This window comes from Pseudorasbora parva, chromosome 12, assembly GCF_024679245.1.
Source record: "Pseudorasbora parva isolate DD20220531a chromosome 12, ASM2467924v1, whole genome shotgun sequence".
Taxonomy (NCBI): Eukaryota; Metazoa; Chordata; class Actinopteri; order Cypriniformes; family Gobionidae; genus Pseudorasbora; species Pseudorasbora parva.
This window is the reverse complement of record NC_090183.1, coordinates 648,192-671,426: the sequence shown is the minus strand read 5'-3', so window position 1 is coordinate 671,426 and position 23,235 is coordinate 648,192. Positions and strand designations below refer to the sequence as shown.

Here is a 23,235-nt window from a genome sequence, read left to right as displayed (position 1 = left end):
CAGGCGTACGCTCCTCGGCCGCGTCTGGACCGCTTCCAGCCCACGTTCCCGTTCCTCCCGCATGACATCATCGATCTCCCGCCGAACATCGGCCTATCAGACGGCGAGGAGCCTCCGCCGTACTTGGGGCCATGTGTTCTTCAGCTGCGCGATCCGGAGCAGCAGATGGAGCTCAACCGCGAGTCGGTGCGAGCTCCGCCCAACCGCACCGTCTTCGACAGCCTGGCCCCGCCCACATACAGCGAGGTCATAGGTCACTGCTGCGTCCTCCAGCACAAAGAGCCGCTCTGAGACTCTGAGACAAAAAGTGCTTTTATCTCGTTTCCAGTCCAAACATTGAAATATTCTTAAATCGAGATGCATTTGGTAGATCAGTAACATGACCTAAGATATGATTGCTTGTTTTGTTGAAAATCAAATCTAATGAAGAGAGTTTTTGCTTAAAACAGGCAAAATGATCTGCCAATGGGGTGAGGGAAATAATCTGATTTCTGTTTGGAACAAAACAAGACCAAATGTCGTGTTACTGATCTAGTAAATGCTTCTTGATTTAAGAATTGTTCGATATTTCGACTGGAAACGAGACGAAGTGACTGAATAAGAAGAGCGTTTGTGCGGTGTTTTCTTGCCTTTCACTCAGACCAACTTCCTCTCCATCTTTACCTGTTCTCTGTCCTCAATGCTCTTATTTCCTCGCTCTGACCTGACAGACGAAACCAGGACATCACGCTCCTCCTCAGAGTCTGAACATTCTCACACGAGACGCGTGTACCGGACAGGAAGAGCAGATATCAGCCAGACGTCATCATACCGCTGTTATCCCTGCGACCCCATTGGCTGATGTTTGGCTCTGGTTTACCGGAGCTTCACGTTTCTTCTGTGAAAGATGCCAACGTCTGATTCAGCACAGCATCCACACATTCATCCTGATGTGTGTGTGTGTGTCGTCAGAGAGAGCGGATGCCAACGATACACATTAATCTATGTATGTGTGTGTGTGTATAGGCTACTATATAAATATATACATGTATATGGAAAGCTTAAAAAAGCAAACTTAAAAAGCACGATTTTAGAGTTATTTATATAAATGTCTAAAATTGCACTATTTTTAATATTACGATTGCGATCAGTCCACAGACAGGTGTGTGTGTGTGTGTGTGTGTGTGTGTGTGTGTGTGTGTGTGTGTGTGTGTGTGTGTGTGTGTGTGTGTGTGTGTCCTGAACGATTGACCAGAAGGCCTTTGCTCCGCAGATCTGAAACCAGTTCTAGAGTAGATCTAGAGTAGATTTCCCTTCCACGTCTCAGATGTGTTTGCCTTATTTTTATTCTGTATTCTAGAGTTCACAATCATTGATGTTTATAGGCGAAGGATTTCTTCATTTCGGCTCGAGCGGCGTCTCTTCTAGCACTTTAGCGGGGGCGGGAAAAAACAATCGACCAAACCTGTAGCTGCGAATCGGCACAAACGCAGAGGAATATGCAAACGCTCCGGCACGGGCTCGCAGAGCTGGAATCAGGTCACCGGCGATTCACTCGACAGCGGCCACTGAATCACTGAGTCATTGAATCAGTGAGTAACTGAGTCATTGAATCAGTGAGTAACTGAATTACTGAGTCATTGAATCAGTGAGTAATTTAACCACTGAGTCATTGAATCAGTGAGTAACTGAACTAATGAGTCATTCAGTGAGTAATTGAATCAGTGAATCATTTAACCACTGAGTCATTGAATCAGTGAGTAACTGAATTACTGAGTCATTGAATCAGTGAGTCATTTAACCACTGAGTCACCAAATCACTGAGTAATTTTATCACTGAGTCATTGGATCACTGAGTCATTGAATAACTGAGTCCCCAAATCACTGAGTCTTTGTTTCACTGAGTAATTGGCTCACCGAGTCACCAAATTACTGAGTCATTGAATCAGTGAGTTGTTGAATCATTGAGTCATCAAATTACTGAGTTGTTTAATCGGTGAGTCGTTGAATAACTGAGTCACCAAATCACTGAGTCATTGATTTACTGAGTCATTGAATCACTGAGTCACAAAATTAGTGAGCCATTGAATCAGTGAGGCGTTGAATCAGTGATTCAGTGAGTCATTAAACCACTGACTGGTTGAATCATTGAGTCACCAAATCAGTGAGTCGTCGAATCACTGAGTGAATTACAACTCGCTGCCAAATAGTGCCGAATGAGCCACAGAGCTGCGGTGAACTCCCATGATTCAGCCATGATTCAGTCATGATTCAGTCATGATTCAGTCAGGAATCAGCCATGATTCAGTCATAATTCAACCATGATTCACTTATGATTCACTCATAATTCACTCGTGATTCAGTCATGATTCAGTCATGATTCAACCATGATTCACTTATGATTCACTTATGATTCAGTCATGATTCAGCCATGATTCACTCATGATTCAGTCATGATTCAGCCATGATTCACTCATGATTCGGTCATGATTCACTCATGATTCGGTCATGATTCACTCATGATTCGGTCATGATTCACTCATGATTCGGTCATGATTCACTCGTGATTCGGTCATGATTCACTCATGATACGGTCATGATTCGGTCATGATTCAGTCATGATTCGGTCATGATTCGGTCATGATTCAGTCATGATTCAGCCATGATTCACTCATGATTCGGTCATGATTCACTCATGATTATTCACTCATGATTCACTCATGATTCACTCATGATTATTCACTCATGATTCAGCCATGATTCGGTCATGATTCACTCATGATTCACTCATGATTCACTCATGATTCAGTCTGCTCCGTCCGACCGGGGGATATCGGGTCAGATTTTGCTGTGCTCGGTTTATTCCAGAGAAGCGCTGCTCACAGAAGTCGACCGCTGGAGAGAGAAACTACAGAAGACTCGTTCTTTAATCATGTTTTAGTTGTAAATGTTCAGAATGATGGCCATTTATATTATAAATCATTGTGCTCTCTTTAATCCAGCTCTAGATTTGGTGCATTTCTATAATTGTTATTTCTAATATGCATCATATCAGCTAAATGCATTTCTTGTGCTCCTGAAAACACGCTGTTTAAATTCATAACGAGTTCGTTCGTCCCTTTTTTGTTTATGATATATATATATATATATATATATATATTTCTGATGATGATATAATTTATGATGCATTTGTTATTTCAGATGATATGCATCCATAAACCAGCTGTTTAAATTCATAGTTGGTGCATTTGTGCATATATATAATATAATATATGATGATTTGTCCTATTCCAGAGCTGTTGTAAGTCGTTCTCTCTCCAGCCGCGCCGTCACGTCTTCCCTTTTCAGAGACGCCCGTTTGGTGCCCTCAGAGATGCCCGTGTGTCACATGACCCAATCAGCCAATCAGGCGGCCGTTGACAGGAAGTGACATTGTATGCATGATGATGATAGTGGAGAAAGTTGCAATATACCGACGATTGGCCTTTTGATAGTGTAGTGTAGCGCAGGTGAAATATGTACCAGTTGTTTTTATGTTCTTGTCGTTTAAAGGTCATTGTGTTGATGTTACTTCAGTCTCGATCTGACCCAGCCGTGCCTTCAGTCGTTCTCTTTTCTTCCCGATGTGATCCCAAAGCACGTTTGCTGAAGGTGTGTGTGGATGAACTCTTCTGGTTCTGGACGGGTCAGACGGACTGGACTCGGCGGTTCTTTAGCGTTTATATATCCACACGTGTTATTGTCAGAAATGACCGCTCACATGTAACTCTTATATGTTTTTATTTATATATCAGATGCTGAAAGTGTTACGGATGTTTCTCTTTTGGGACGGTGTCTGTCACACGCCATGTTATACAATCTGATGCATTTCAATTAGCTGCCAATTAAACAAATAAAACATTTTATAAAATAATTCATCCATGGAGTTGTTTATTATTCACAGTAATTATTGTATGAATGTGAAGCGCATCAGCAGCCATGATGAATTGCATTTTGTGTAATTGCTCACACACTGCAGAAAATGCTTTTTTTACTCAGTATTTTTTTTGTCTTGTTTCTAGTCCAAACATCTAAAAAATCTTACAACAAGAAGTATTTACTAGACAAGTACTAATTATTGTCTTGTTTTGGGGAAAATAACTCAAAATGAAGAGTTTTTGCTTAAAATAAGATAAATAATCTGCCAATGGGGTGAGAAAAATAATCTTAATTCAAACAGAAAACAAGATTATTTTTCTCACCCCATTGGCAGATTATTTATCTTATTTTAAGCAAAAACTCTCTTCATTTTGAGTTATTTTCCCCAAAACAAGACAATAATCTTTGCTTGTCTAGTAAATGTGTGTTAATGTAAGACGCTCCTGCATCTGTCCAGCAGAGGTCAGGCTCGCACCATCACTGATCTTCCTCTTCACTCAATCTCTGCTCTTCAGGATATGATGTGATTATGATTTGCACATTTTTATCATTGAAAGAATCGTACAATACAATAAGAATAGTTGGCATGACCTGTGCCATACAGACAATAATCCTCGTCTACTGCACTTCATAATCTATGAGAACAATAATGAATATTAATAATCAGTGCTATCTAAATAACCCTAGAGTAAGAACATGTAGTTCTTACTTAAATATATAAATACACTGTAACAATGACACCTGAAATAAAGTCTAACCACTGGAAATGATTTAGTCTGTTTAATTAGAGTATGACTGAAATGTTTTAACTACGAATATGAAATATGAATATCCACTCCCCTAAAGGATTATTAGGAACACACTAATCCTGTGTTTGACCCTTTCTCCTCCAGAACTGCCTTAATTCTCCGTGGCATTGATCAACAAGCTGCTGAAAGCATTCTTTAGAAATGTCGGCCCATATTGATAGGAGAGCATCTTGCAGTTGATGGAGATTTGTGGGATGCACATCCAGGGCACGAAGCTCCCGTTCCACCACATCCCAAAGATGCTCTATTGAGTTGAGATCTGGGGACTGTGGCGGCCATTTTAGTTCAGTCAACTCATTGTCATGTTCAAGAAACCAATCTGAAATGATTGGAGCTTTGTGACATGGTGCATTATCCTGCTGGAAGTAGCCATCAGAGGATGGGGACATGGTGGTCATAAAGGGATGGACATGGTCAGAAACAATGCTCAGGCAGGCCGTGGCATTTAAACGATGCCCAATTGGCACTAAGGGGCCTAAAGTGTGCCAAGAAAACATCCCCCACACCATTACACCACCACCACCAGCCTGCACAGTGGGAACAAGGCATGATGGATCCATGTTCTCATTCTGTTTACGCCAAATTCTGACTCTACCATCTGAATGTCTCAACAGAAATCGAGACTCATCAGACCAGGCAACATTTCTCCAGTCTTCAGCTGTCCAATTTTGGTGAGCTTGTGCAAATTGTCGCCTCTTTTTCCTCTTTGTAGTGGAGATGAGTGGTGCCCGGTGGGGTCTTCTGCGGGTGTAGCCCATCCGCCTCAAGGTTGTGTGTGTTGTGGCTTCACAAATGCTTTGCTGCATACCTCGGTTGTAACGAGTGGTTATTTCAGTCAAAGTTGCTCTTCTATCAGCTTGAATCAGTCGGCCCATTCTCCTCTGACCTCGAGCATCAACAAGGCATTTTCTCCCACAGGACTGCTGCAGACTGGATGCTCTTCCCTTTTCACACCATTCTTTGTAAACCCTAGAAATGGTTGTGTGTGAAAATCTCAGTAACTGAGCAGATATAGAAATACTCAGACCGGCCCGTCTGGCACCAACAACCATGCCACGCTCAAAACAGCTTAAATCACCTTTCTTTCCCATTCTGACATTCAGTTTGGAGTTCAGGAGATTGTCTTGACCAGGACCACACCCCTAAATGCACTGAAGAACTGCCATGGGATTGGCTGATTAGATAATTGCATTAATGAGAAATTGAACAGGTGTTCCTAATAATCCTTTAGGTGAGTGTATATAATAATAATGCATTATGATTCCCATACTATTTATTCCACAGAGTAACCCCAGTGGTGAAGCTCTGTCCTGATCCCTGATCTTTCTGTGTGTGTGTGTGTGTGTGTGTGTGTGTGTGTGTGTGTGTGTGTGTGTGTGTGTGTGTGTGTGTGTGTGTGTGTGTGTGTGTGTGTGTGTGTGTGTTTGTCTGCTTGTTGAAGATTGTGATCCAGGCAGCATTACAGGTCAGAGGTCAGTTTTCTATCTCTTTTCTTCTGGTTCGTTGCAATCTTTTGTCATTTAAGCGCCATTCATCAGGTTCTCAGTAAGATTCCACAGACTCTCACATCTGATTGGACTGCATTTATATAACCCTATGGCCATCCAAAGCTCTTTACTTATTGCCTCACAGCAGCTGGGGTTAGGTGTACTGCTCTTGGAGCACACACACACACACACACACGTTCTTTCTGTAACATTAATAAAACAAAAACTTTTTTAACTAAAACGTAAACATAAATGTTACTACAGACCGTTCAGAGAACATTCAAAAGAAACGTTCCTTTAATGTTCACATAACATTAACATAACATTCACTTTTTTTAATAAATAACATTTTTATAACTTGGGAACATCAGTGAACAGAACTGGAATCCTCTGATCATGCGGATGGTTTCAGTCACTGGGTTGAACTTCTGCGGCTCATAAACCTTGACACGCGTGTGTGTGTTGAAATCTCTTGAACAGTTATTACTGTGATAAGACTTACTGTGGGTCTCAATTATCCAATAAAGCGGAACAGCATGTTCATTCAGAGCTGGAGTGTGTGTGTGTGTGTGTGTGTGTGTGTGTGTGTGTGTCACTGCCTGTCACTTGCGCTGGTGTTGAGTTCATGTCTGGACAGAACCGGCTTAGATAAGAGCAGAAAAACATGTTGTTCCTGAAGGGCTTCCATCAGCAGAGACAGAACAGAAGTGTGTTTGACCTGCAGAAACAAGAGCCACACGCGCTTCACACACCACAGTACACATCTCTAGAGTGTTCTCTGAGCGTTACTCTAGAGTGTTCTCTGAGCGTTACTCTAGAGTGTTCTCTGAGCGTTACTCTAGAGTGTTCTCTGAGCGTTACTCTAGAGTGTTCTCTGAGCGTTACTCTAGAGTGTTCTCTGAGCGTTACTATAGAGTGTTCTCTGAGCGTTACTCTAGAGTGTTCTCTGAGCGTTACTCTAGAGTGTTCTCTGAGCGTTACTCTAGAGTGTTCTCTGAGCGTTACTCTAGAGTGTTCTCTGAGCGTTACTCTAGAATGTTCTCTGAGCGTTACTCTAGAGTGTTGTCTGAGCGTTACTCTAGAGTGTTCTCTGAGCGTTACTCTAGAGTGTTCTCTGAGCGTTACTCTATAGTGTTCTCTGAGCGTTACTCTAGAGTGTTCTCTGAGCGTTACTCTAGAGTGTTCTCTGAGCGTTACTCTAGAGTGTTCTCTGAGCGTTACTCTAGAATGTTCTCTGAGCGTTACTCTAGAGTGTTGTCTGAGCGTTACTCTAGAGTGTTCTCTGAGCGTTACTCTAGAGTGTTCTCTGAGCGTTACTCTATAGTGTTCTCTGAGCGTTACTCTAGAGTGTTCTCTGAGCGTTACTCTAGAGTGTTCTCTGAGCGTTACTATAGAGTGTTCTCTGAGCGTTACTCTAGAGTGTTCTCTGAGCGTTACTCTAGAGTGTTCTCTGAGCGTTACTCTAGAGGGTTCTCTGAGCGTTACTCTAGAGTGTTCTCTGAGCGTTACTCTAGAGGGTTCTCTGAGCGTTACTCTAGAGTGTTCTCTGAGCGTTACTCTAGAATGTTCTCTGAGCGTTACTCTAGAGTGTTCTCTGAGCGTTACTCTAGAATGTTCTCTGAGCGTTACTCTAGAGTGTCCTCTGAGCGTTACTCTAGTGTTCTCTGAGCGTTACTCTAGAGTGTCCTCTGAGCGTTACTCTAGAGTGTTCTCTGAGCGTTACTCTATAGAGTTCTCTGAGCGTTACTCTAGAGTGTTCTCTGAGCGTTACTCTAGAGTGTTCTCTGAGCGTTACTCTAGAGGGTTCTCTGAGCGTTACTCTAGAGCGTTCTCTGAACGTTACTCTAGAGCGTTCTCTGAGCGTTACTCTAGAGTGTTCTCTGAGCGTTACTCTAGAGTGTTCTCTGAGCGTTACTCTAGTGTGTCCTCTGAGCGTTACTCTAGAGTGTTCTCTGAGCGTTACTCTAGAATGTTCTCTGAGTGTTACTCTAGAGTGTTCTCTGAGCGTTACTCTAGAATGTTCTCTGAGCGTTACTCTAGAGTGTTCTCTGAGCGTTACTCTAGAATGTTCTCTGAGCGTTACTCTAGAGTGTCCTCTGAGCGTTACTCTAGAGTGTCCTCTGAGCGTTACTCTAGAGTGTTCTCTGAGCGTTACTCTAGAGTGTTCTCTGAGCGTTACTCTAGAATGTTCTCTGAGCGTTACTCTAGAGTGTTCTCTGAGCGTTACTCTAGAATGTTCTCTGAGCGTTACTCTAGAGTGTCCTCTGAGCGTTACTCTAGAGTGTTCTCTGAGCGTTACTCTAGAGTGTCCTCTGAGCGTTACTCTAGAGTGTTCTCTGAGCGTTACTCTAGAGTGTCCTCTGAGCGTTACTCTAGAGTGTTCTCTGAGCGTTACTCTAGAGTGTTCTCTGAGCGTTACTCTAGAGTGTTCTCTGAGCGTTACTCTAGAGTGTCCTCTGAGCGTTACTCTAGAGTGTTCTCTGAGCGTTACTCTAGTGTGTCCTCTGAGCGTTACTCTAGAGTGTTCTCTGAGCGTTACTCTAGAGTGTCCTCTGAGCGTTACTCTAGAGTGTTCTCTGATCGTTACTCTAGAGTGTTCTCTGAGCGTTACTCTAGAGTGTTCTCTGAGCGTTACTCTAGAGTGTTCTCTGAGCGTTACTCTAGAGTGTTCTCTGAGCGTTACTCTAGAGTGTTCTCTGAGCGTTACTCTAGAGTGTTGACAAACTGACAAATGTCCAACAAAAATTCCCTGTTAAATGTTGGTTGATTAGTTTTGATAATTTCATCTACAATATCAGGACATTATTGTGTTTTCAGTTGTCCAGAACAGTTACACAGCAAAAAATTCTCTTCTTATTTAGTGTTTTTTTCTTGTTTCCAGTCCAAATCTAAATATTCCTAAATCAAGATTAATTTACTAGATGATTAAAATGGCATATTTTTCTTGTTTTGTTGAAAATAAATAATATCTAAATGAAGAGAGTTTTTGCTTAAAACAGGCAAAATGATCTGCCAATGGGGTGAGGAAAATAATCTTGTTTCTCGTTTCCGTCTCAATCAGAAATCAGATTATTTTTCTCACCCCATTGGCAGATCATTTTGCCTGTTTTAAGCAAAAACTCCTTTTGATATATTTCCCCAGAAAACAAGAAAACATATATGTAATTTTACTGATCTAGTAAATGCATCTTGATTTAAGAATATTTAGATATTTAGACTGGAAACAAGACAAAAACACTTAATAAGAAGAGCATGTTTTGCAGTGCACACTGCACAGTCAGCAGACTCTGTGGAATCTGGATCAGATTCGCTGCTGCACTTTCCCCTCATTTCTCCACTATATGGACGCCATCCAACATTTTTCTCGTTCCCTAGAAAGACACTTATTGGCAGCAGAATGAGCCGAGCGTCAGCGGCTCATGATCTGACGTTATATGAGGGTGAGAACATGCCCCGTTTACCCAGCATGCCCTGCTCCAGGCAGATAACGCTCCAGCTGAAGTCCATGTTTCTGCATTATCACTCGCCGAGCAAATACGCTTGAGCTTGTGAACGTTATGCAAGTTTACGAGCGTCAGCATGAATGAACTTCCTCACTGCCATTGATGTGAGTGATGTAAGCGTTCACGTGAAGGTCATGACCCTCGCCTCGGCCCATCCCAGCCAACACACCGAAAGGGGTTGCACATGGGCTGATATCTGGGGCCCACCCTGGCTACCCAACTGGGACCCAGCTAATTTTGGCCAAACCCAGACTCGTTTATGGGATTGTCAGACTGAAGCGTGATTGGTCGCTCAGAGAACACGTCTCACTGCTCTAGAGTCCAGTGGCGGCTGCTTTACTCCACTGCATCCCACGCTTTGCATTGCTCTTGGTGATGTAAGGCTTGGATGAGCTGCTCGGCCATGGAAACCCATTCCATGAAGCTCTCTCCGCTGTTCTTGAGCTCATCTGAAGGCCACAGAAGTCTGGAGGTCTGGAGCTGTTGACTCTGCAGAAAGTTGGAGACTTCTGCGCACTGTGACCCTCAGCATGCGCTGACCCCGCTCTGGGATTTAACACTTCGTGGCTGAGTTGCTGTTGTTCCCAATGGCTTCCTCTTTGTTCTAATCCCACTAACAGTTGAGCGTGGAATATTTAGTAGTGAGGAAATGTCAGGAATGGCCTTATTGCACAGGTGTCAGCCTATCACGGCCCCACGCTTGAGTTCACTGAGCTCCTGAGAGCGACCCATTCTTTCACTAATGTGTGTAGAAGCGTCTGCAGGCCGAGAGCTGGAGTTATACACCTGTGGCCATGAAGGGATCCAACACCTGAACTCGGGGATCACAACACTTTTGCCAATATAGTGTGTATAATTCATATTTCACAGAAATACTGAGTGAAAACATCATGTTTTGCTGGGCATGTTATGCATTATATTCCTTTACTCCTCGTTCACTCCAGCAAGAACTAATTATCACATTAAACCTACTAGCTTATTAACCCAGTTGCTCATTTAACTGTTTATTGGTTTTATACTGACGTCATGACAATATCTAATATTGATTTCTTAGTGTTTCATTTGTAATATTTAATGAAAGTGTGATGAAAGTATTTTTGAAAGTGATGCAGATCATCCGTTTTATCAGATGTCCTTCAGCAAGAGACACTCTGATTGGTTGACTCTCTGTCCTTCATCTGCTCTTCTTCTGGTGGTTTTACATCCTAACAGCGTCATATCGCCCCCTGCTGTATGGGATGCAATTACTCCTGTGTCCTCAATGCCTGTTAATGCTTGTTTATTTCTGATTCCCGTTCACAGCAAGTTTGATAACTATAACATCCGCCTCAAACTGAGCTGCTCTGTGTATTCTGCCAGCTTTCTATCAGAACCAGCATTAACTTCTGGAGCAGTTTGAGCTCCAGTAGCTCGTCTGTTTGATCGGACCCCACGGGCCAGCCTTCGCTCCCCACGGTCATCAATGAGCCTTGGCCGCCCATGACCCTGTGGCCGGTTCTCCACTGGTCCTTCCTTGGAGCACTTTTGATAGATACTGACCACTGCAGACCGGGAACAGCCCACAAGAGCTGCAGTTCTGGAGATGCTCTGACCCAGTCGTCTAGCCGTCACAATCTGGCCAAACTCGCTCAAATCCTTACGCTTGCCCATTTCTCCTGCTTCACACACATCAACTCTGAGGACAACATGTTCACTTGCTGCCTAATATATCCCACCCACTAACAGGAGCCGTGATGAAGAGATCATCAGTGATATTCACCGCCGGTCATAATGTTACGTATGTGTGTATATATTTCCATCTTCACATATACAATAAATGAAGGAGAGAAGAAACACAAACACTAAATGTACATTTAAATAACTTTATTATTAATATCTAGATATAATAAATAGATCTAGATATCAAAAGTCATAGAAATACAAAAATAATTTAACATTAGGAAAAATGAAATGGTAGCAAACAGTTTAAAGTTTTCGGCCTCCAGCCGAATATATAAATGTGAACGTGTGTTTGCATCAATAATTTATAAGGTAAAATAACAAACAGTCTTTAAATTTCCTTTCCTCATAGATGTCATCTGATCTTCTGTCAGCTAGAAATTAGTTTTCATAGTTTATATCTTACAATTCTGAGGGGAAAAGGCCAGAATTGCAATATAAAAAGTAACAATTACAGGGAATTAAGTGATCAGCCACTGATCGGAGGACCAAAAATACTACAAAGTAGTGCTGTGCAATATATCGTAAACTGTTACTGGTGGGACTTGCTTGATGTTAAAAAGAGTTATTAAATGCAATAACAACAACTTACAATCTCGCACTGTCTGACACACACACACACACACACACACACACACACACACACACACACCGAAACATTGATGTTAAAATTATATTGTCAGATTTCTGACATACATTTTTGCTAAAACACAGCTGGTCACATTCAGAAGTTGTGGCGATCCTTTCTTTCTCAGAGAGAATGAGAAACACATAAATGGCATCATTCTTAGTTTTTATATATTTTTTTAAATATTATTTAAATAGATTTTACACATTAATAGCAATATCGAATCGCATATCGCATCTTCAATATCGCACAGCCCTACTACAGAGCTCTGAAATAAGAGTTTGATCTGATGAATAGACTCTAAACATGCAAAACTCTGAAGTACACGCCAAAACACGCTCTTCTTCCTCAGTATTTTTGTCTGGTTTCCAGTCCAAACATCTAAATATTCTTAAATCAAGATGCATTTACTAGATCAGTAAAATGTCATAAGATAATTTTCCTTGTTTTCTTAAAAATAAAATCAAAATGAAGTGAGAAAAATAATCTTATTTCTGTTTGGGACGGAAACAAGAACTAAGATTATTTTTCTCACCCCATTGGCAGATAATTTTGTTTTAAGCAAAAACTCATTTTACTTTTATTTTTAAGAAACAAGGAAAGATTTACTGATCTAGTAAATGCATCTTGATTTAAGAATTGTTAGATATTTGGACTGGAAACGAGACGAAGTGACTGAGTGAGGAGATGTTCTGCCGTGTGTTTCTGCTTGAGTTCCTCACAGCCGCCTCACTCTCTGCTCCAGAAGCTCCAGCTGTCTCTCCATCTCTCCGGGCAGGTCGGTGCTGAGCTCACGCTGGAAGTAGGCTCGGATCTCCTCCACCTCCTGAGTCCAGAATTCGGCTGAGATTTGGAAGAGCTGGTCCAGATCCAGGTCCGCCGGCAGGCCGCTGAGGTTTAGGGAACTGGGCACGAACCCGACCGCACTGGGCATGGCTCCGGCCTCGCCGCTGACCCGCCGGAACATCCACTCCAGAACCCGGATGTTCTCTCCGAACCCGGGCCACAGGAAGCGTCCGGACGGGTCCTTACGGAACCAGTTTACGTGGAAGATTTTGGGCAGTTTGGCACCGGGTCGCTGCTCCATGCTCAGCCAGTGAGACAGATACTGGCCGAAGTTATAGCCGAAGAACGGACGCATGGCGAACGGGTCGTGCATGAGGACTTTACCTGGAGGGACAAACACACACGCTTTAGGATCGCAGTCATCACGGCTGCACCAGATTAAACACAAACAACTGACATCGACTTATTTAGTTTTTCTGCAGTATATATTATAAAATACTACACTGCAAAAAATGCTTTTCTTACTCAGTATTTTTGTCTTGTTTCTAGTCTAAATATCTAAAAATTCTTCCATTAAGAAACATTTACTAGACAAGCACAAATTATTGTCTTGTTTTGGGGAAAATAACTCAAAATGAAGAGAGTTTTTGCTTAAAATAAGATAAATAATCTGCCAATGGGGTGAGAGAAATAATCTTATTTCTGATTGGGACGGAAACAAGAAACAAGATTTCAGATCTGTTTTAAGCAAAAACTCATTTTGATTTTATTTTTAAGAAAACAAAGAAAAAGTAATTTTACTTATCTAGTAAATGCATCTTGATTTTTAGATATTTAGACTAGAAACAAGAAAATAAAACACTAAATAAGAAGAGCATTTTTGGCAGCTAATGCATCCGCGCTCGAGTGTACCTTTGTGTTCCGCGGCCGCCGTGGCTTCCGATCTCATGGCGGCTCCGACGAACACACCGTGTGGCCAATCGAAGGCCTCGTAGACCAACGGGACGCCCTGAGGCCGCCGCCCACCGAAGATCACGGCCTCGATGGGAACGCCATCCGGAGACTCCCACTGCGGGTCGATGATGGGACACTGAGAGGCCGGAGTACAGAAGCGGGAGTTGGGATGAGCGCACGGTTCACCTGGGAGAGACACGGACACACACACACACACACACACACACAGGTGGACAAATACACAACTTCATTACTTGAGTAACAGCACTGCTGGTCAAATATTACTCCATTAAGAGTGAAAGTTGTAAAAACAGATTTTTACTGCAGTAAAAGTACAGAAATATTAGTTTTCAAAAGTACTTAAGTATCAAAAGTAATGTCCTTCTTTATGTCGCCGCATTATTGTATTATAGTTGTATAAATGCACATTATGCCATCTTGGTTTAAGCCAGTCAGTGACGCTCCATCTGACACACTAGTACATTTAGTTCCATAAAAAATAATACTTCAAGTAAAGTACCGATACTCAAAAAGTGTACTTAAGTAAATTTACTCATGAGGTCGGGACGAGTCTGAGGCAGATCTGGCCAGTCCCTCAGCTCATCTACTCGAGTCCTGCACTGAAGTTCACTGTTTGAGTCTCTGTGCTTTACTGGAGTATTATTTTTTCTGTAATCTTCTGACTTTAACTTCACTCCATCTGAAAGACAAATATCGTCCTCTTTACTCCACTACATTTCTATCAAGGTCCTCGAAGTCGAAAGTCGTTTCTGTCGCAGCTTTGAAAGTCAGTGATGATTTTTTTCTTCTTTAAAAGGTGTTTGGGTTTTTGCAGAAAGCCTTTCAGGAATCACTCTTGTAGAGTCTCGTGAAGTTCAATGATTTCACAGCATTTATTAAACACTGATTTATAGTTTAGAGCAAAATGGAAGAAGACGGATGTCCAAATGCTCATTTAGTGGAGTATTCACATAAACAAAGTTGATTCTGTCTTCAGTGAAGGTGAACAGTGTGAGAATATCAGATGTGTATCAGTGTATTGGATCCGTGCATTCGGCCTTAAAGTGACAGCAGCTTTGTAACTTTTCTACAAGTATTTAAATGAGTTTAAGTTAGTCGTCTGCTAGTGTGTCAGATGGAGCGTCACTGACTGGCTTAAACCATGATGGCATAATGTGCATTTATACAACTATAATACAATAATGCGGCGAAATAAAGAAGGACATTTACTTCTGATACTTAAGTACTTTTGAAAACTAATATTTCTGTACTTTTACTCCAGTAATGAAGTGTATTTGTCCACCTCTGGAATGAAGCGGAGCTGAGATTAACTCACCGTCCTCCGCTGTCCACGGCCGGTTTTTCCAGGACTTCAGCGTTGTTCCCTCCGGAAGCTCCTCATCCATGCCCTCCCAGTAAACCCCACCCTCGCTGGTCTCCGCCACGTTGGTGAAGATGGTGTTCTGGCGGATGGTGTCCATGGCGTTCGGGTTGGTTTTGGTGGAGGTTCCTGGAGCCACTCCGAAGAAACCGTTCTCTGGGTTTATGGCTCTGAGATTCCCTTCAGCACAACAACACTGAATGATCAATGACGGCATATTTCACACTGCAATAAATGCTCTTTATATAAATATCTAACTTAGTAATTGTGTCTCGTTTCCAGTCTAAATATCTAACAATTCTTAAATCAAGATGCATTTACTAGATCAGTGAAATGACATAATATATATATAATACTTCTTCTGATTGAAATCTTGTTTCTTGTTTCCGAACAGATTATTTCTCTCACCCCATTGGCAGATCATTTTGCCTGTTTTAAGCAAAAACTCACTTTATTTTGATTTTATTTTCAACAAAACAAGGAAATATATCTTGATTTAATCTTTGATTTAAGTATTGTTAGATATTTAGACTAGAAACAAGGCAAAATTACTAAGTAAGGAGCATTTTTTAGTGATAGAGAAGATGTATAAATGTAGGCCAAAGGCCAGAAACGAGCATCTGAACCCAAGTCAGTGTGTTTTTTGTGCTTAATTTCTGCAATAATTCAAAAGCCAATAAAATAATGCTATTGTGTTTTTGTCGCGCCTACACCAACATGGCATCGCCGCCAGGAGCTCAAACCACCCGTACCTTCTAAGTAATACTAAGTTCACACTTCCATCAAATTAAATCGAGTAAAGGTAATGCGTATTTGACGAGCTGTCCAGGGGAGGGCTCCGGGATCTGAATTTTTAGCCTGAACCCAGGGTATCCCTCCGTGATAAAGATACTCTAGAACTAGACTGTAATGTTTTATGGATTGTGTTGACATCTCATGAGAGTTTATTAAATTAAAGTGAGGAGATGGGGTGGTGGAGGGATGCTAAAATAAAAATGGTCAACGAGAGAAGGTAAATCTGATGTATAAGTACACCTATCATCGTTGATTAGATTCATTATCTGACGTGCTCCACTTGTTTAAATAGGTTTGATTAGCTGACGGCTCCGTTGTTAATTATCTGTATGTGCTCCTCCCGAAATTAGTTAATAAATCTTCACTAAGAGAAGCATTTTTTGTAGTGCCGTACCTTCTTCATCGAACTTCATCCATGCGATGTCGTCTCCCACACACTCCACCTTCCAGCCCGGCAGCGACGGCCTCAGCATGGCCAGATTGGTCTTTCCACAAGCGCTCGGGAACGCCGCCGCAAAATACTTCTTCTGTCCCGATGGGTTAGTGATGCCCAGGATCTACAGGAAACGCATCACATTCATGTCACTCCTCTGATAGAGTTTTCTGTGAATATGAGTGTTTGTGTAATCTTCATTAATTCTCATGTTTTTAGAGTTATCAGCAGATATTTGCATCTTAACCTGTTAACTGTCATCCCCCTTTAGAGAATAGACATGAAAATGCTCTTTCCAAACTTAAATAGCTGTAATTCAAGAATGCATTGGAGTACACTGCAAAAAACGCTCTTCTTACTCAGTCACTTCGTCTCGTTTCCAGTCTAAATATCTAACAATTCCAAAATCAAGATGCATTTACTAGATCAGTGAAACGACATCGGATATTTTTCCTTGTTTTGTTGAAAATAAAATCAAAATGAAGAGAGTTTTTGCTTAAAACAGGCAAAATGATCTGCCAATGGGGTGAGAAAAATAATCTGATTTCTGTTTAAAATAATACTATAATGTACTAAATATTTGTTATTTTATATAAAATATTTTACAAAAAAAAAGTATTCTAAAATTACTAGAAAATCAAAGCCATGTGTCTAACTAAGTTGTGTTCCAAATTTTAAAGTTGATATAAAAAATTAAAGTCCCCATGAGATTTTGTTTAGGCGCAGTACCAACAACAGCCACCGGGTGTAATCCACATTCCATTGATTGTTTTTTTTAATGCATTTTCGTGTAAATTTCTGTCCAAATATCACTTGCATCACAAAACAGTCACCAAATATGGAACCTTGAGTCTCTGACCTTTCTGGTGATATGTGCTTTGACAGGCTTAGAAAAGATTTTGATTATAAAGTAATCAAAGCAAAAATAAATTTTGTAATATGAAAAATGACACCGCCTACTAGGGGGAGGAGCCTGCTAGAAGAAATTCAAATACCATTTCCATCGTAACGCAACGTCCAATTTCAAAACGGTTTTTTACAGGATGAATTTTGAGTTTGTAAGCTTTCAAATGATCCCTAATTTATGATGATTACTAAAATATAGGATACGGAAAAAAGGCGATCGAAAAAAAGAGCGCCAAGCGTCCCACCTGTATAGGACGGAGACAGTTAAGGGGTTTGTGCATTGAATTTGAACTCTGCATTTATGCATGTGCCTGTAGGTACCGGCTGTGAGTTTATGTGTGTGTGTGTCGGAATGACACGTTTCTGACTGACCAGCATGTGTTCGGCCAGCCAGCCTTCCTCTTTAGCGATGCGGGACGCGATGCGAAGGGCAAAGCACTTTTTCCCCAGCAGTGAGTTTCCACCGTAGCCGCTTCCGAACGACACGATCTTCCTCTGGTCAGGGATGTGAGCGATCAGGGTGAGATCTGGGTTACACGGCCAGTTATTGACCAGCGGCTCTGAGAGAGAGAGAGAGAGAGAGAGAGAGAGAGATGAACATCAGTGTCTTTAAACCAGCATTATAGCGTTAGTTCACCCAAAAATGAAAATTCTCTCATTAATTCCTCCTGTGGTTGGCCAGCCGTCAGACCTCCGCTCATCTTCACACACAGATGAAGATATTAGTGTTGAAATCCGATGGCTCAGAAAGGCCTTCATTGACACCAATGTCATTTCCTCTCTCAAGACCCATAAAGGCACTAAAGACGTCGTTACAAAGCCCATCTCACTACAGCGGCTCTACAATCATTGATGAAGAGGCCAGAATAGAGTTAGTGCGCAAAAAACACTAAATAACGACTTATATAGTGATGGCCGATTTCAGAACAAAGCTTCGAACCGTTATGAGTCAGTGAATCGATTCATGATTCGTGATTCGCCAAAGTCTCGTGATTTCAGCAGTTTGACATGCGATCCGAATCATGAATCGATTCACTGACTCATAACGGTTCGAAGCTTTGAAATGATTGTAGAGCCGCTGTAGTGAGATGGGCTTTGTAACGACGTCTTTAGTGCCTTTATGGGTCTTGAGAGAGGAAATGACATTGGTGTCAATGAAGGCCTTTCTGAGCCATCGGATTTCAACACTAATATCTTCATCTGTGTGTGAAGATGAGCGAGGTCTGACGGCTGGCCAACCACAGGAGGAATTAATGAAGTACTTACTCTTGAGGGGAAGCGGGCAGCCGACCGAGTGCAGGCATCTCACGAACTCTCCGTTTCCTAATGCGGTCAGCACGGCTTTGCCCACGCGGGTCATTATCCTCATACTGGCCACCACATATGGAGAGTCGGTCAGTTCCACACCAATCTTAGAGAGCGGAGATCCGACCGGACCCATGCTGAACGGGATCACATACATGACCCGACCTGCAGACACATGAACACCCTACAGTATATCATTCAAACATTATGGGAATGTTACTTCAGATAACTGGTTCCATATAATGAGCCTGATGTTGATCTGCTGACCCCCAGGGCATCAACATGTAGGTGTGTGTTTCCTCAGGAGAACACAAATGAAGATATTTAAAGGACATCTCTGGTGAGAAATGCCCCTAGGGGTAACTAACAGATGGTTGGCGAGTAGATCGTTCTCTGGGATGCGTTTTCATGAAAATTGAAAGCAGATTAGCTTATAATGTTTGTCTATGGGGCACAGAGTAAGTGAAATTAAACCGCTAGTTAATGCCACTAACAGCTCATAATAGCCTCACACTAACACGGCAGCATAATGAGGGTCCCTACATGCAGACCGAAGCATCGAGAACAGTCTCGACGAGTCGAGCCACGAACGCTGTGCTAAGTGAGCGGGTCTGTAAAGTTTGTGACATCTAATTACACGGACATTTTTATTTTTATTTATTTATTTTCTCTGTCGTGTTCAGTGTTTTCTTCAAGAAACAACGGACCATATGAGACTCAAAGTCACAGTTCATCACTTAGCACAGCGCTCGTGGCTCGACTGGTCGTAAGCCGTATTTATATTCTTTTTTACCTCAAATACAACGCTATATCCAACAGCCTTCACGCGCTTCACCTGCGGTAAGGTCAATAATACACGATCTGGTGTAGTTTATGAAATTCACTTCTGGCGTTGGCGTAAACTACACCAGATCATGCTTTTGATCTTACCGGATGTGAAGGGTCTGAAGGCTGTTGGATATAGCGTTGTATTTGAGGTAAAAAAGAATATAAATACGGCTCGATTTCTCACACAAACTGATGGGTTCGTGTCTTAAGACATCAGTGTGTCGTCACGAGCAGCAGGGTGTGTGTGTGTGTGTTGTCTAAGCGTGTGTTTTTAACGCTCATAGAATTGTTTCCCATTCACATCATTATATGACCGACACACAGCAACGGCTGAGTTAAACATCTTCATTTGTGTTCTCCTGGAGAAACACACACACCTACATGTTGGGTCAGCAGATCAACATCAGGCTCATCATTGGCTGAACTATCGCTTTATCGCGTCTGTACCTTTCATGCAGCCGGGGAAGCGCAGGTTCATGGCTTTGTCCCATTCCTCCGGTGCCATCCATCGGCCGAGCTGACTGACTCCGCCTCCTCGCGGTGAAGGGACCGCCTCTCGCTGCTCCGGAGTCACGATGACCGTCTTACTCTCGACCCGAGCCACGTCTCGCGGATCCGTCCGGGCCAGCCAACTGCAGAACATCACAACACATCACAACACACTGCAAAAAACACTCTTCTGACTCAGTCATTTGGTCTTGTTTCCAGTCTAAATATCTAACAATTATTAAATCAAGAAGTATTTACTAGACAAGCTAAAGTAATTGTCTTGTTTTGGGGAAAAATAACTCAAAATGAAGAGAGTTTTTGCTTAAAATAAGATAAATAATCTGCCAATGGGGTGAAAGAAATAATCTTGTTTTCTGTTTGAATTAAGATTATTTTTCTCACCCCATTGGCAGATTATTTATCTTATTTTAAGCAAAAACTCTCTTCATTTAGAGTTATTTTTCCCAAAACAAGACAATAGTAAATGTTTCTTAATGTCATAGATATTTTGACTAGAAATACAAGACAAAAATACTAAATAAGTTGCAGTTTGTTTTGTTCCTTTATTGTAGATGTTTAAAATGTTTTCTGTTTTCAGTGTTAAATAGTCTTTAGAAATAAAAGTTTATTGATCTTTGAAAAGGTGCATACACTGTAAAAAAATGTTGTTAGTTTTTGTTGGTTTACCTTAACAAAGTAAGTAACCTGGTTGCCTTAAAATATTGAGTTTATTGAAATGAAAAATGTGAGTTGATACAATGAAGGAAATTTGTTTAATAAATAGAAACTCAAAATATTATTGTATCTGAACCACATAAAAATGTGATAAATCATGAAAATAGCACAATTTGGCTGCGTCATCACAAATAAAACACACAATTACCCAATATGCTTATAAAATCTTTTAATAATATTTTAATAAAGGTTGTCGAATCTCAAAAAAATGTCATTGTACTAACTCATAAAAATAAAAAATTAAGGCAACCAGGTAACTTTTATTTCTAAATAGTTTTTTACAGTGTGGCATCCTCATTATTTTAGATGAAAATGGTCTTAGAACGACGATGTTATCGTTTATCGCGATACTTTCTTGGCCAGCTTAAGGTGTAATGGTGCCAGGTCGTACCAGTTGTTGTATTTGTGTAGTTTGGAGATGGAGCCCTGTTCCTCCAGCAGTCCCAGTATGGCCCGGTTCTCCTCGTCGGATCCGTCGCAGATATGAAGCCCGTCCGGCTGGCACAGATTAACACTGATGTGGATGAACTCTCGCAGAGCCGGACTCAGAGACGCCGGGTCGCCCTGAAGGACTCGGGCCGCCAGCCGGTTCTGAGACTGCAGCTGAGGAGGCATGATGAAGCTTTTACCGCGGTAAAGAGTCCTGAAAAAAACACACACAAATCAGCCTTCATACCACACCACTAACTCAACACACTGCAAAACATGCTCTTCTGACTCAGTCATTCTGTCTCGTTTCCAGTCTAAATATCTAAATATTCCTAAATCAAGATGCATTTACTAGATCAGCAAAACGACAGAAGATATTCTTCATTGCTTTGTTGAAAATGAAGTGAGTTTTTGCTTAAAACAGGCAAAATGATCTGCCAATGGGGTGAGGGAAATAATCTTGTTTCTTGTTTCCGTCTCAATCAGAAATCAGATTATTTTTCTCACCCCATTGGCAGATCATTTTGCCTGTTTTAAGCAAAAACTCTCTTCATTTAGATATTTCCCCCCCAGAAAAAAAGAAAAATATCTTATGTCGTTTTACTGATCTAGTAAATGCATCTTGATTTAAGAATTGTTAGATATTTAGACTGGAAACAAGACAATGACTGAGGAAGAAGAGCATGTTTTGCAGTGTAATACTCATAACCACTAGAACAGAGGTATATCTATATTCAACCATCCTATCTATCATTTATAAACACCCAATGAAACTTTACTTTATGCATCTAAAATGTCCTTCTATTAAGTTACAGTATTATATATTTTTCACACTGCAAAAAATGCTCTTCTTACTTAGTATTTTTGTCTTTTCTAGGAAAATTTAATTTACATTAAGAAACATTTACAAGCAAAAGTAATTGTCTTGTTTTAGGGAAAATAACTCAAAATGAAGAGAGTTTCTGCTTAAAATAAGATAAATAATCTGCCAATGGGGTGAGAAAAATAATCTAGTTTTAAGAATTTTTAGATGTTTTGTCTGTAAGTAAGAAAAGCACTTTTTGCAGCGCATACTTTCTTCAGTAATGTAATGTTTCAGAGAATGTCCCATGTTTGATGAATGGGAACTTTAATGAACTGTTAAATGCATTACTCTAATATATTTAACAGATTCATTCATTTATTATAATCATAATATTACATTTTTTTAATTTTTTCTCCAGACTTTTTTGAAACACATGCACTATTATATTATCCATAAGCTCGTCTCATGTACAGGACACATTATGAGTAATGAGAGTTTACCTTTAGTGTAGAAGTGAATCAGCAGCTCTTCATCAGTCAGTGAGGATGAGGAGGCTCGTCAGTTTTCTGCTCTCTTTGCTCTCTCAGTCTTATATATACAGCACTGAGTCAGTGGCTAAAGGTTAATTATTAAATAATTTCACTGTCCGTTTGGGAAAATACCCGATTGGACTGGTGCCCAAATCAACCTTTGACCTGTTCTTTCGTCATGCAACATTTGGACATGCATCATCACTCGTGACGTCATGTGCCGCTGCAGCCGCGCGCGCTGATTGGTCGGTGAGCTGGAGGCTCGTCCACGCGCTTACTCTGCACTTTCTGCAAGGACATACACGTTTGAGCACAATTTAAGTAATTTTTTTTGTTTAGCATTTAATGAATTCTTCAGTGGTGCTCATCGTGTTATAATAATAAACCCACTGTTCGTGCTTTCATCTGTCTGTCGTTTCTGTGAATGAGTAAAGAGTTTCTTTATCTGTGACATTTAAACTGCTCAGATAAGCAGAGCTCAGTACAATAGTAAGCAAAAAAGCAGTACACCTAATTTATTTTCGTTTTCTGCTCTGGACTCTCCATATGACACAGTCAAAACTCCAATTAATCAGCAGTTTTATGATTATTAATAACGCATAATTTACAAAATTCAGATTCGTTTTTGAATAACAATACAAATTTATAGCAAAACTTTTTTTTTGTTGAGTTCAGGTGTTGGATCTCTTCATGGCCACAGGTGTATAACTCCAGCTCTCGGCCTGCAGACGCTTCTACACACATTAGTGTAAGAATGGGTCGCTCTCAGGAGCTCAGTGAACTCAAGCGTGGGCCGTGATAGGCTGACACCTGTGC

At 41.2% G+C, this 23,235-nt stretch overlaps 2 protein-coding genes across 2 annotated transcripts in view; one reads left to right on the top strand and one right to left on the bottom strand.

Annotated features, from left to right (window-relative positions):
* Positions 1–2,542, top strand: part of pmepa1 (prostate transmembrane protein, androgen induced 1) — a 28,546-nt gene extending 26,004 nt beyond the window's left edge. The window contains exon 4 of the mRNA XM_067458683.1: positions 4–2,542. Within this exon, the coding sequence (XP_067314784.1) occupies positions 4–291 (288 nt within the window). The 3' untranslated portion in view covers positions 292–2,542. The remainder of the gene's footprint in view (positions 1–3) is intronic.
* Positions 2,543–11,544: 9,002 nt separating this feature from the next.
* Positions 11,545–22,535, bottom strand: pck1 (phosphoenolpyruvate carboxykinase 1 (soluble)). The gene is made up of 9 exons (XM_067458680.1): positions 22,390–22,535; positions 21,047–21,298; positions 19,879–20,063; positions 18,565–18,768; positions 17,671–17,858; positions 16,354–16,516; positions 15,120–15,344; positions 13,742–13,969; positions 11,545–13,213 (listed from the first exon to the last, which is right to left on the bottom strand). The coding sequence occupies exons 2-9, from the start codon at positions 21,268–21,270 to the stop codon at positions 12,762–12,764; spliced, it is 1,869 nt and encodes a 622-aa protein (XP_067314781.1). The 5' UTR covers positions 21,271–21,298; positions 22,390–22,535; the 3' UTR covers positions 11,545–12,761.
* Positions 22,536–23,235: the final 700 nt, after the last annotated feature.

Bases quoted from the DNA above. Each gene is read 5' to 3' on its own strand.
- pck1 (XM_067458680.1), bottom strand. From the start codon at position 21,270: ATGCCTCCTCAGCTGCAGTCTCAGAACCGGCTGGCGGCCCGAGTCCTT. The intron at 16,517-17,670 runs GTCAGTCAGAAA...CGTTTCCTGTAG, and splicing joins GGCTGGCCGAACACATGCTG to ATCCTGGGCATCACTAACCC. The intron at 13,970-15,119 runs GTGAGTTAATCT...TGTCTCTCCCAG, and splicing joins GCCGTGGACAGCGGAGGACG to GTGAACCGTGCGCTCATCCC.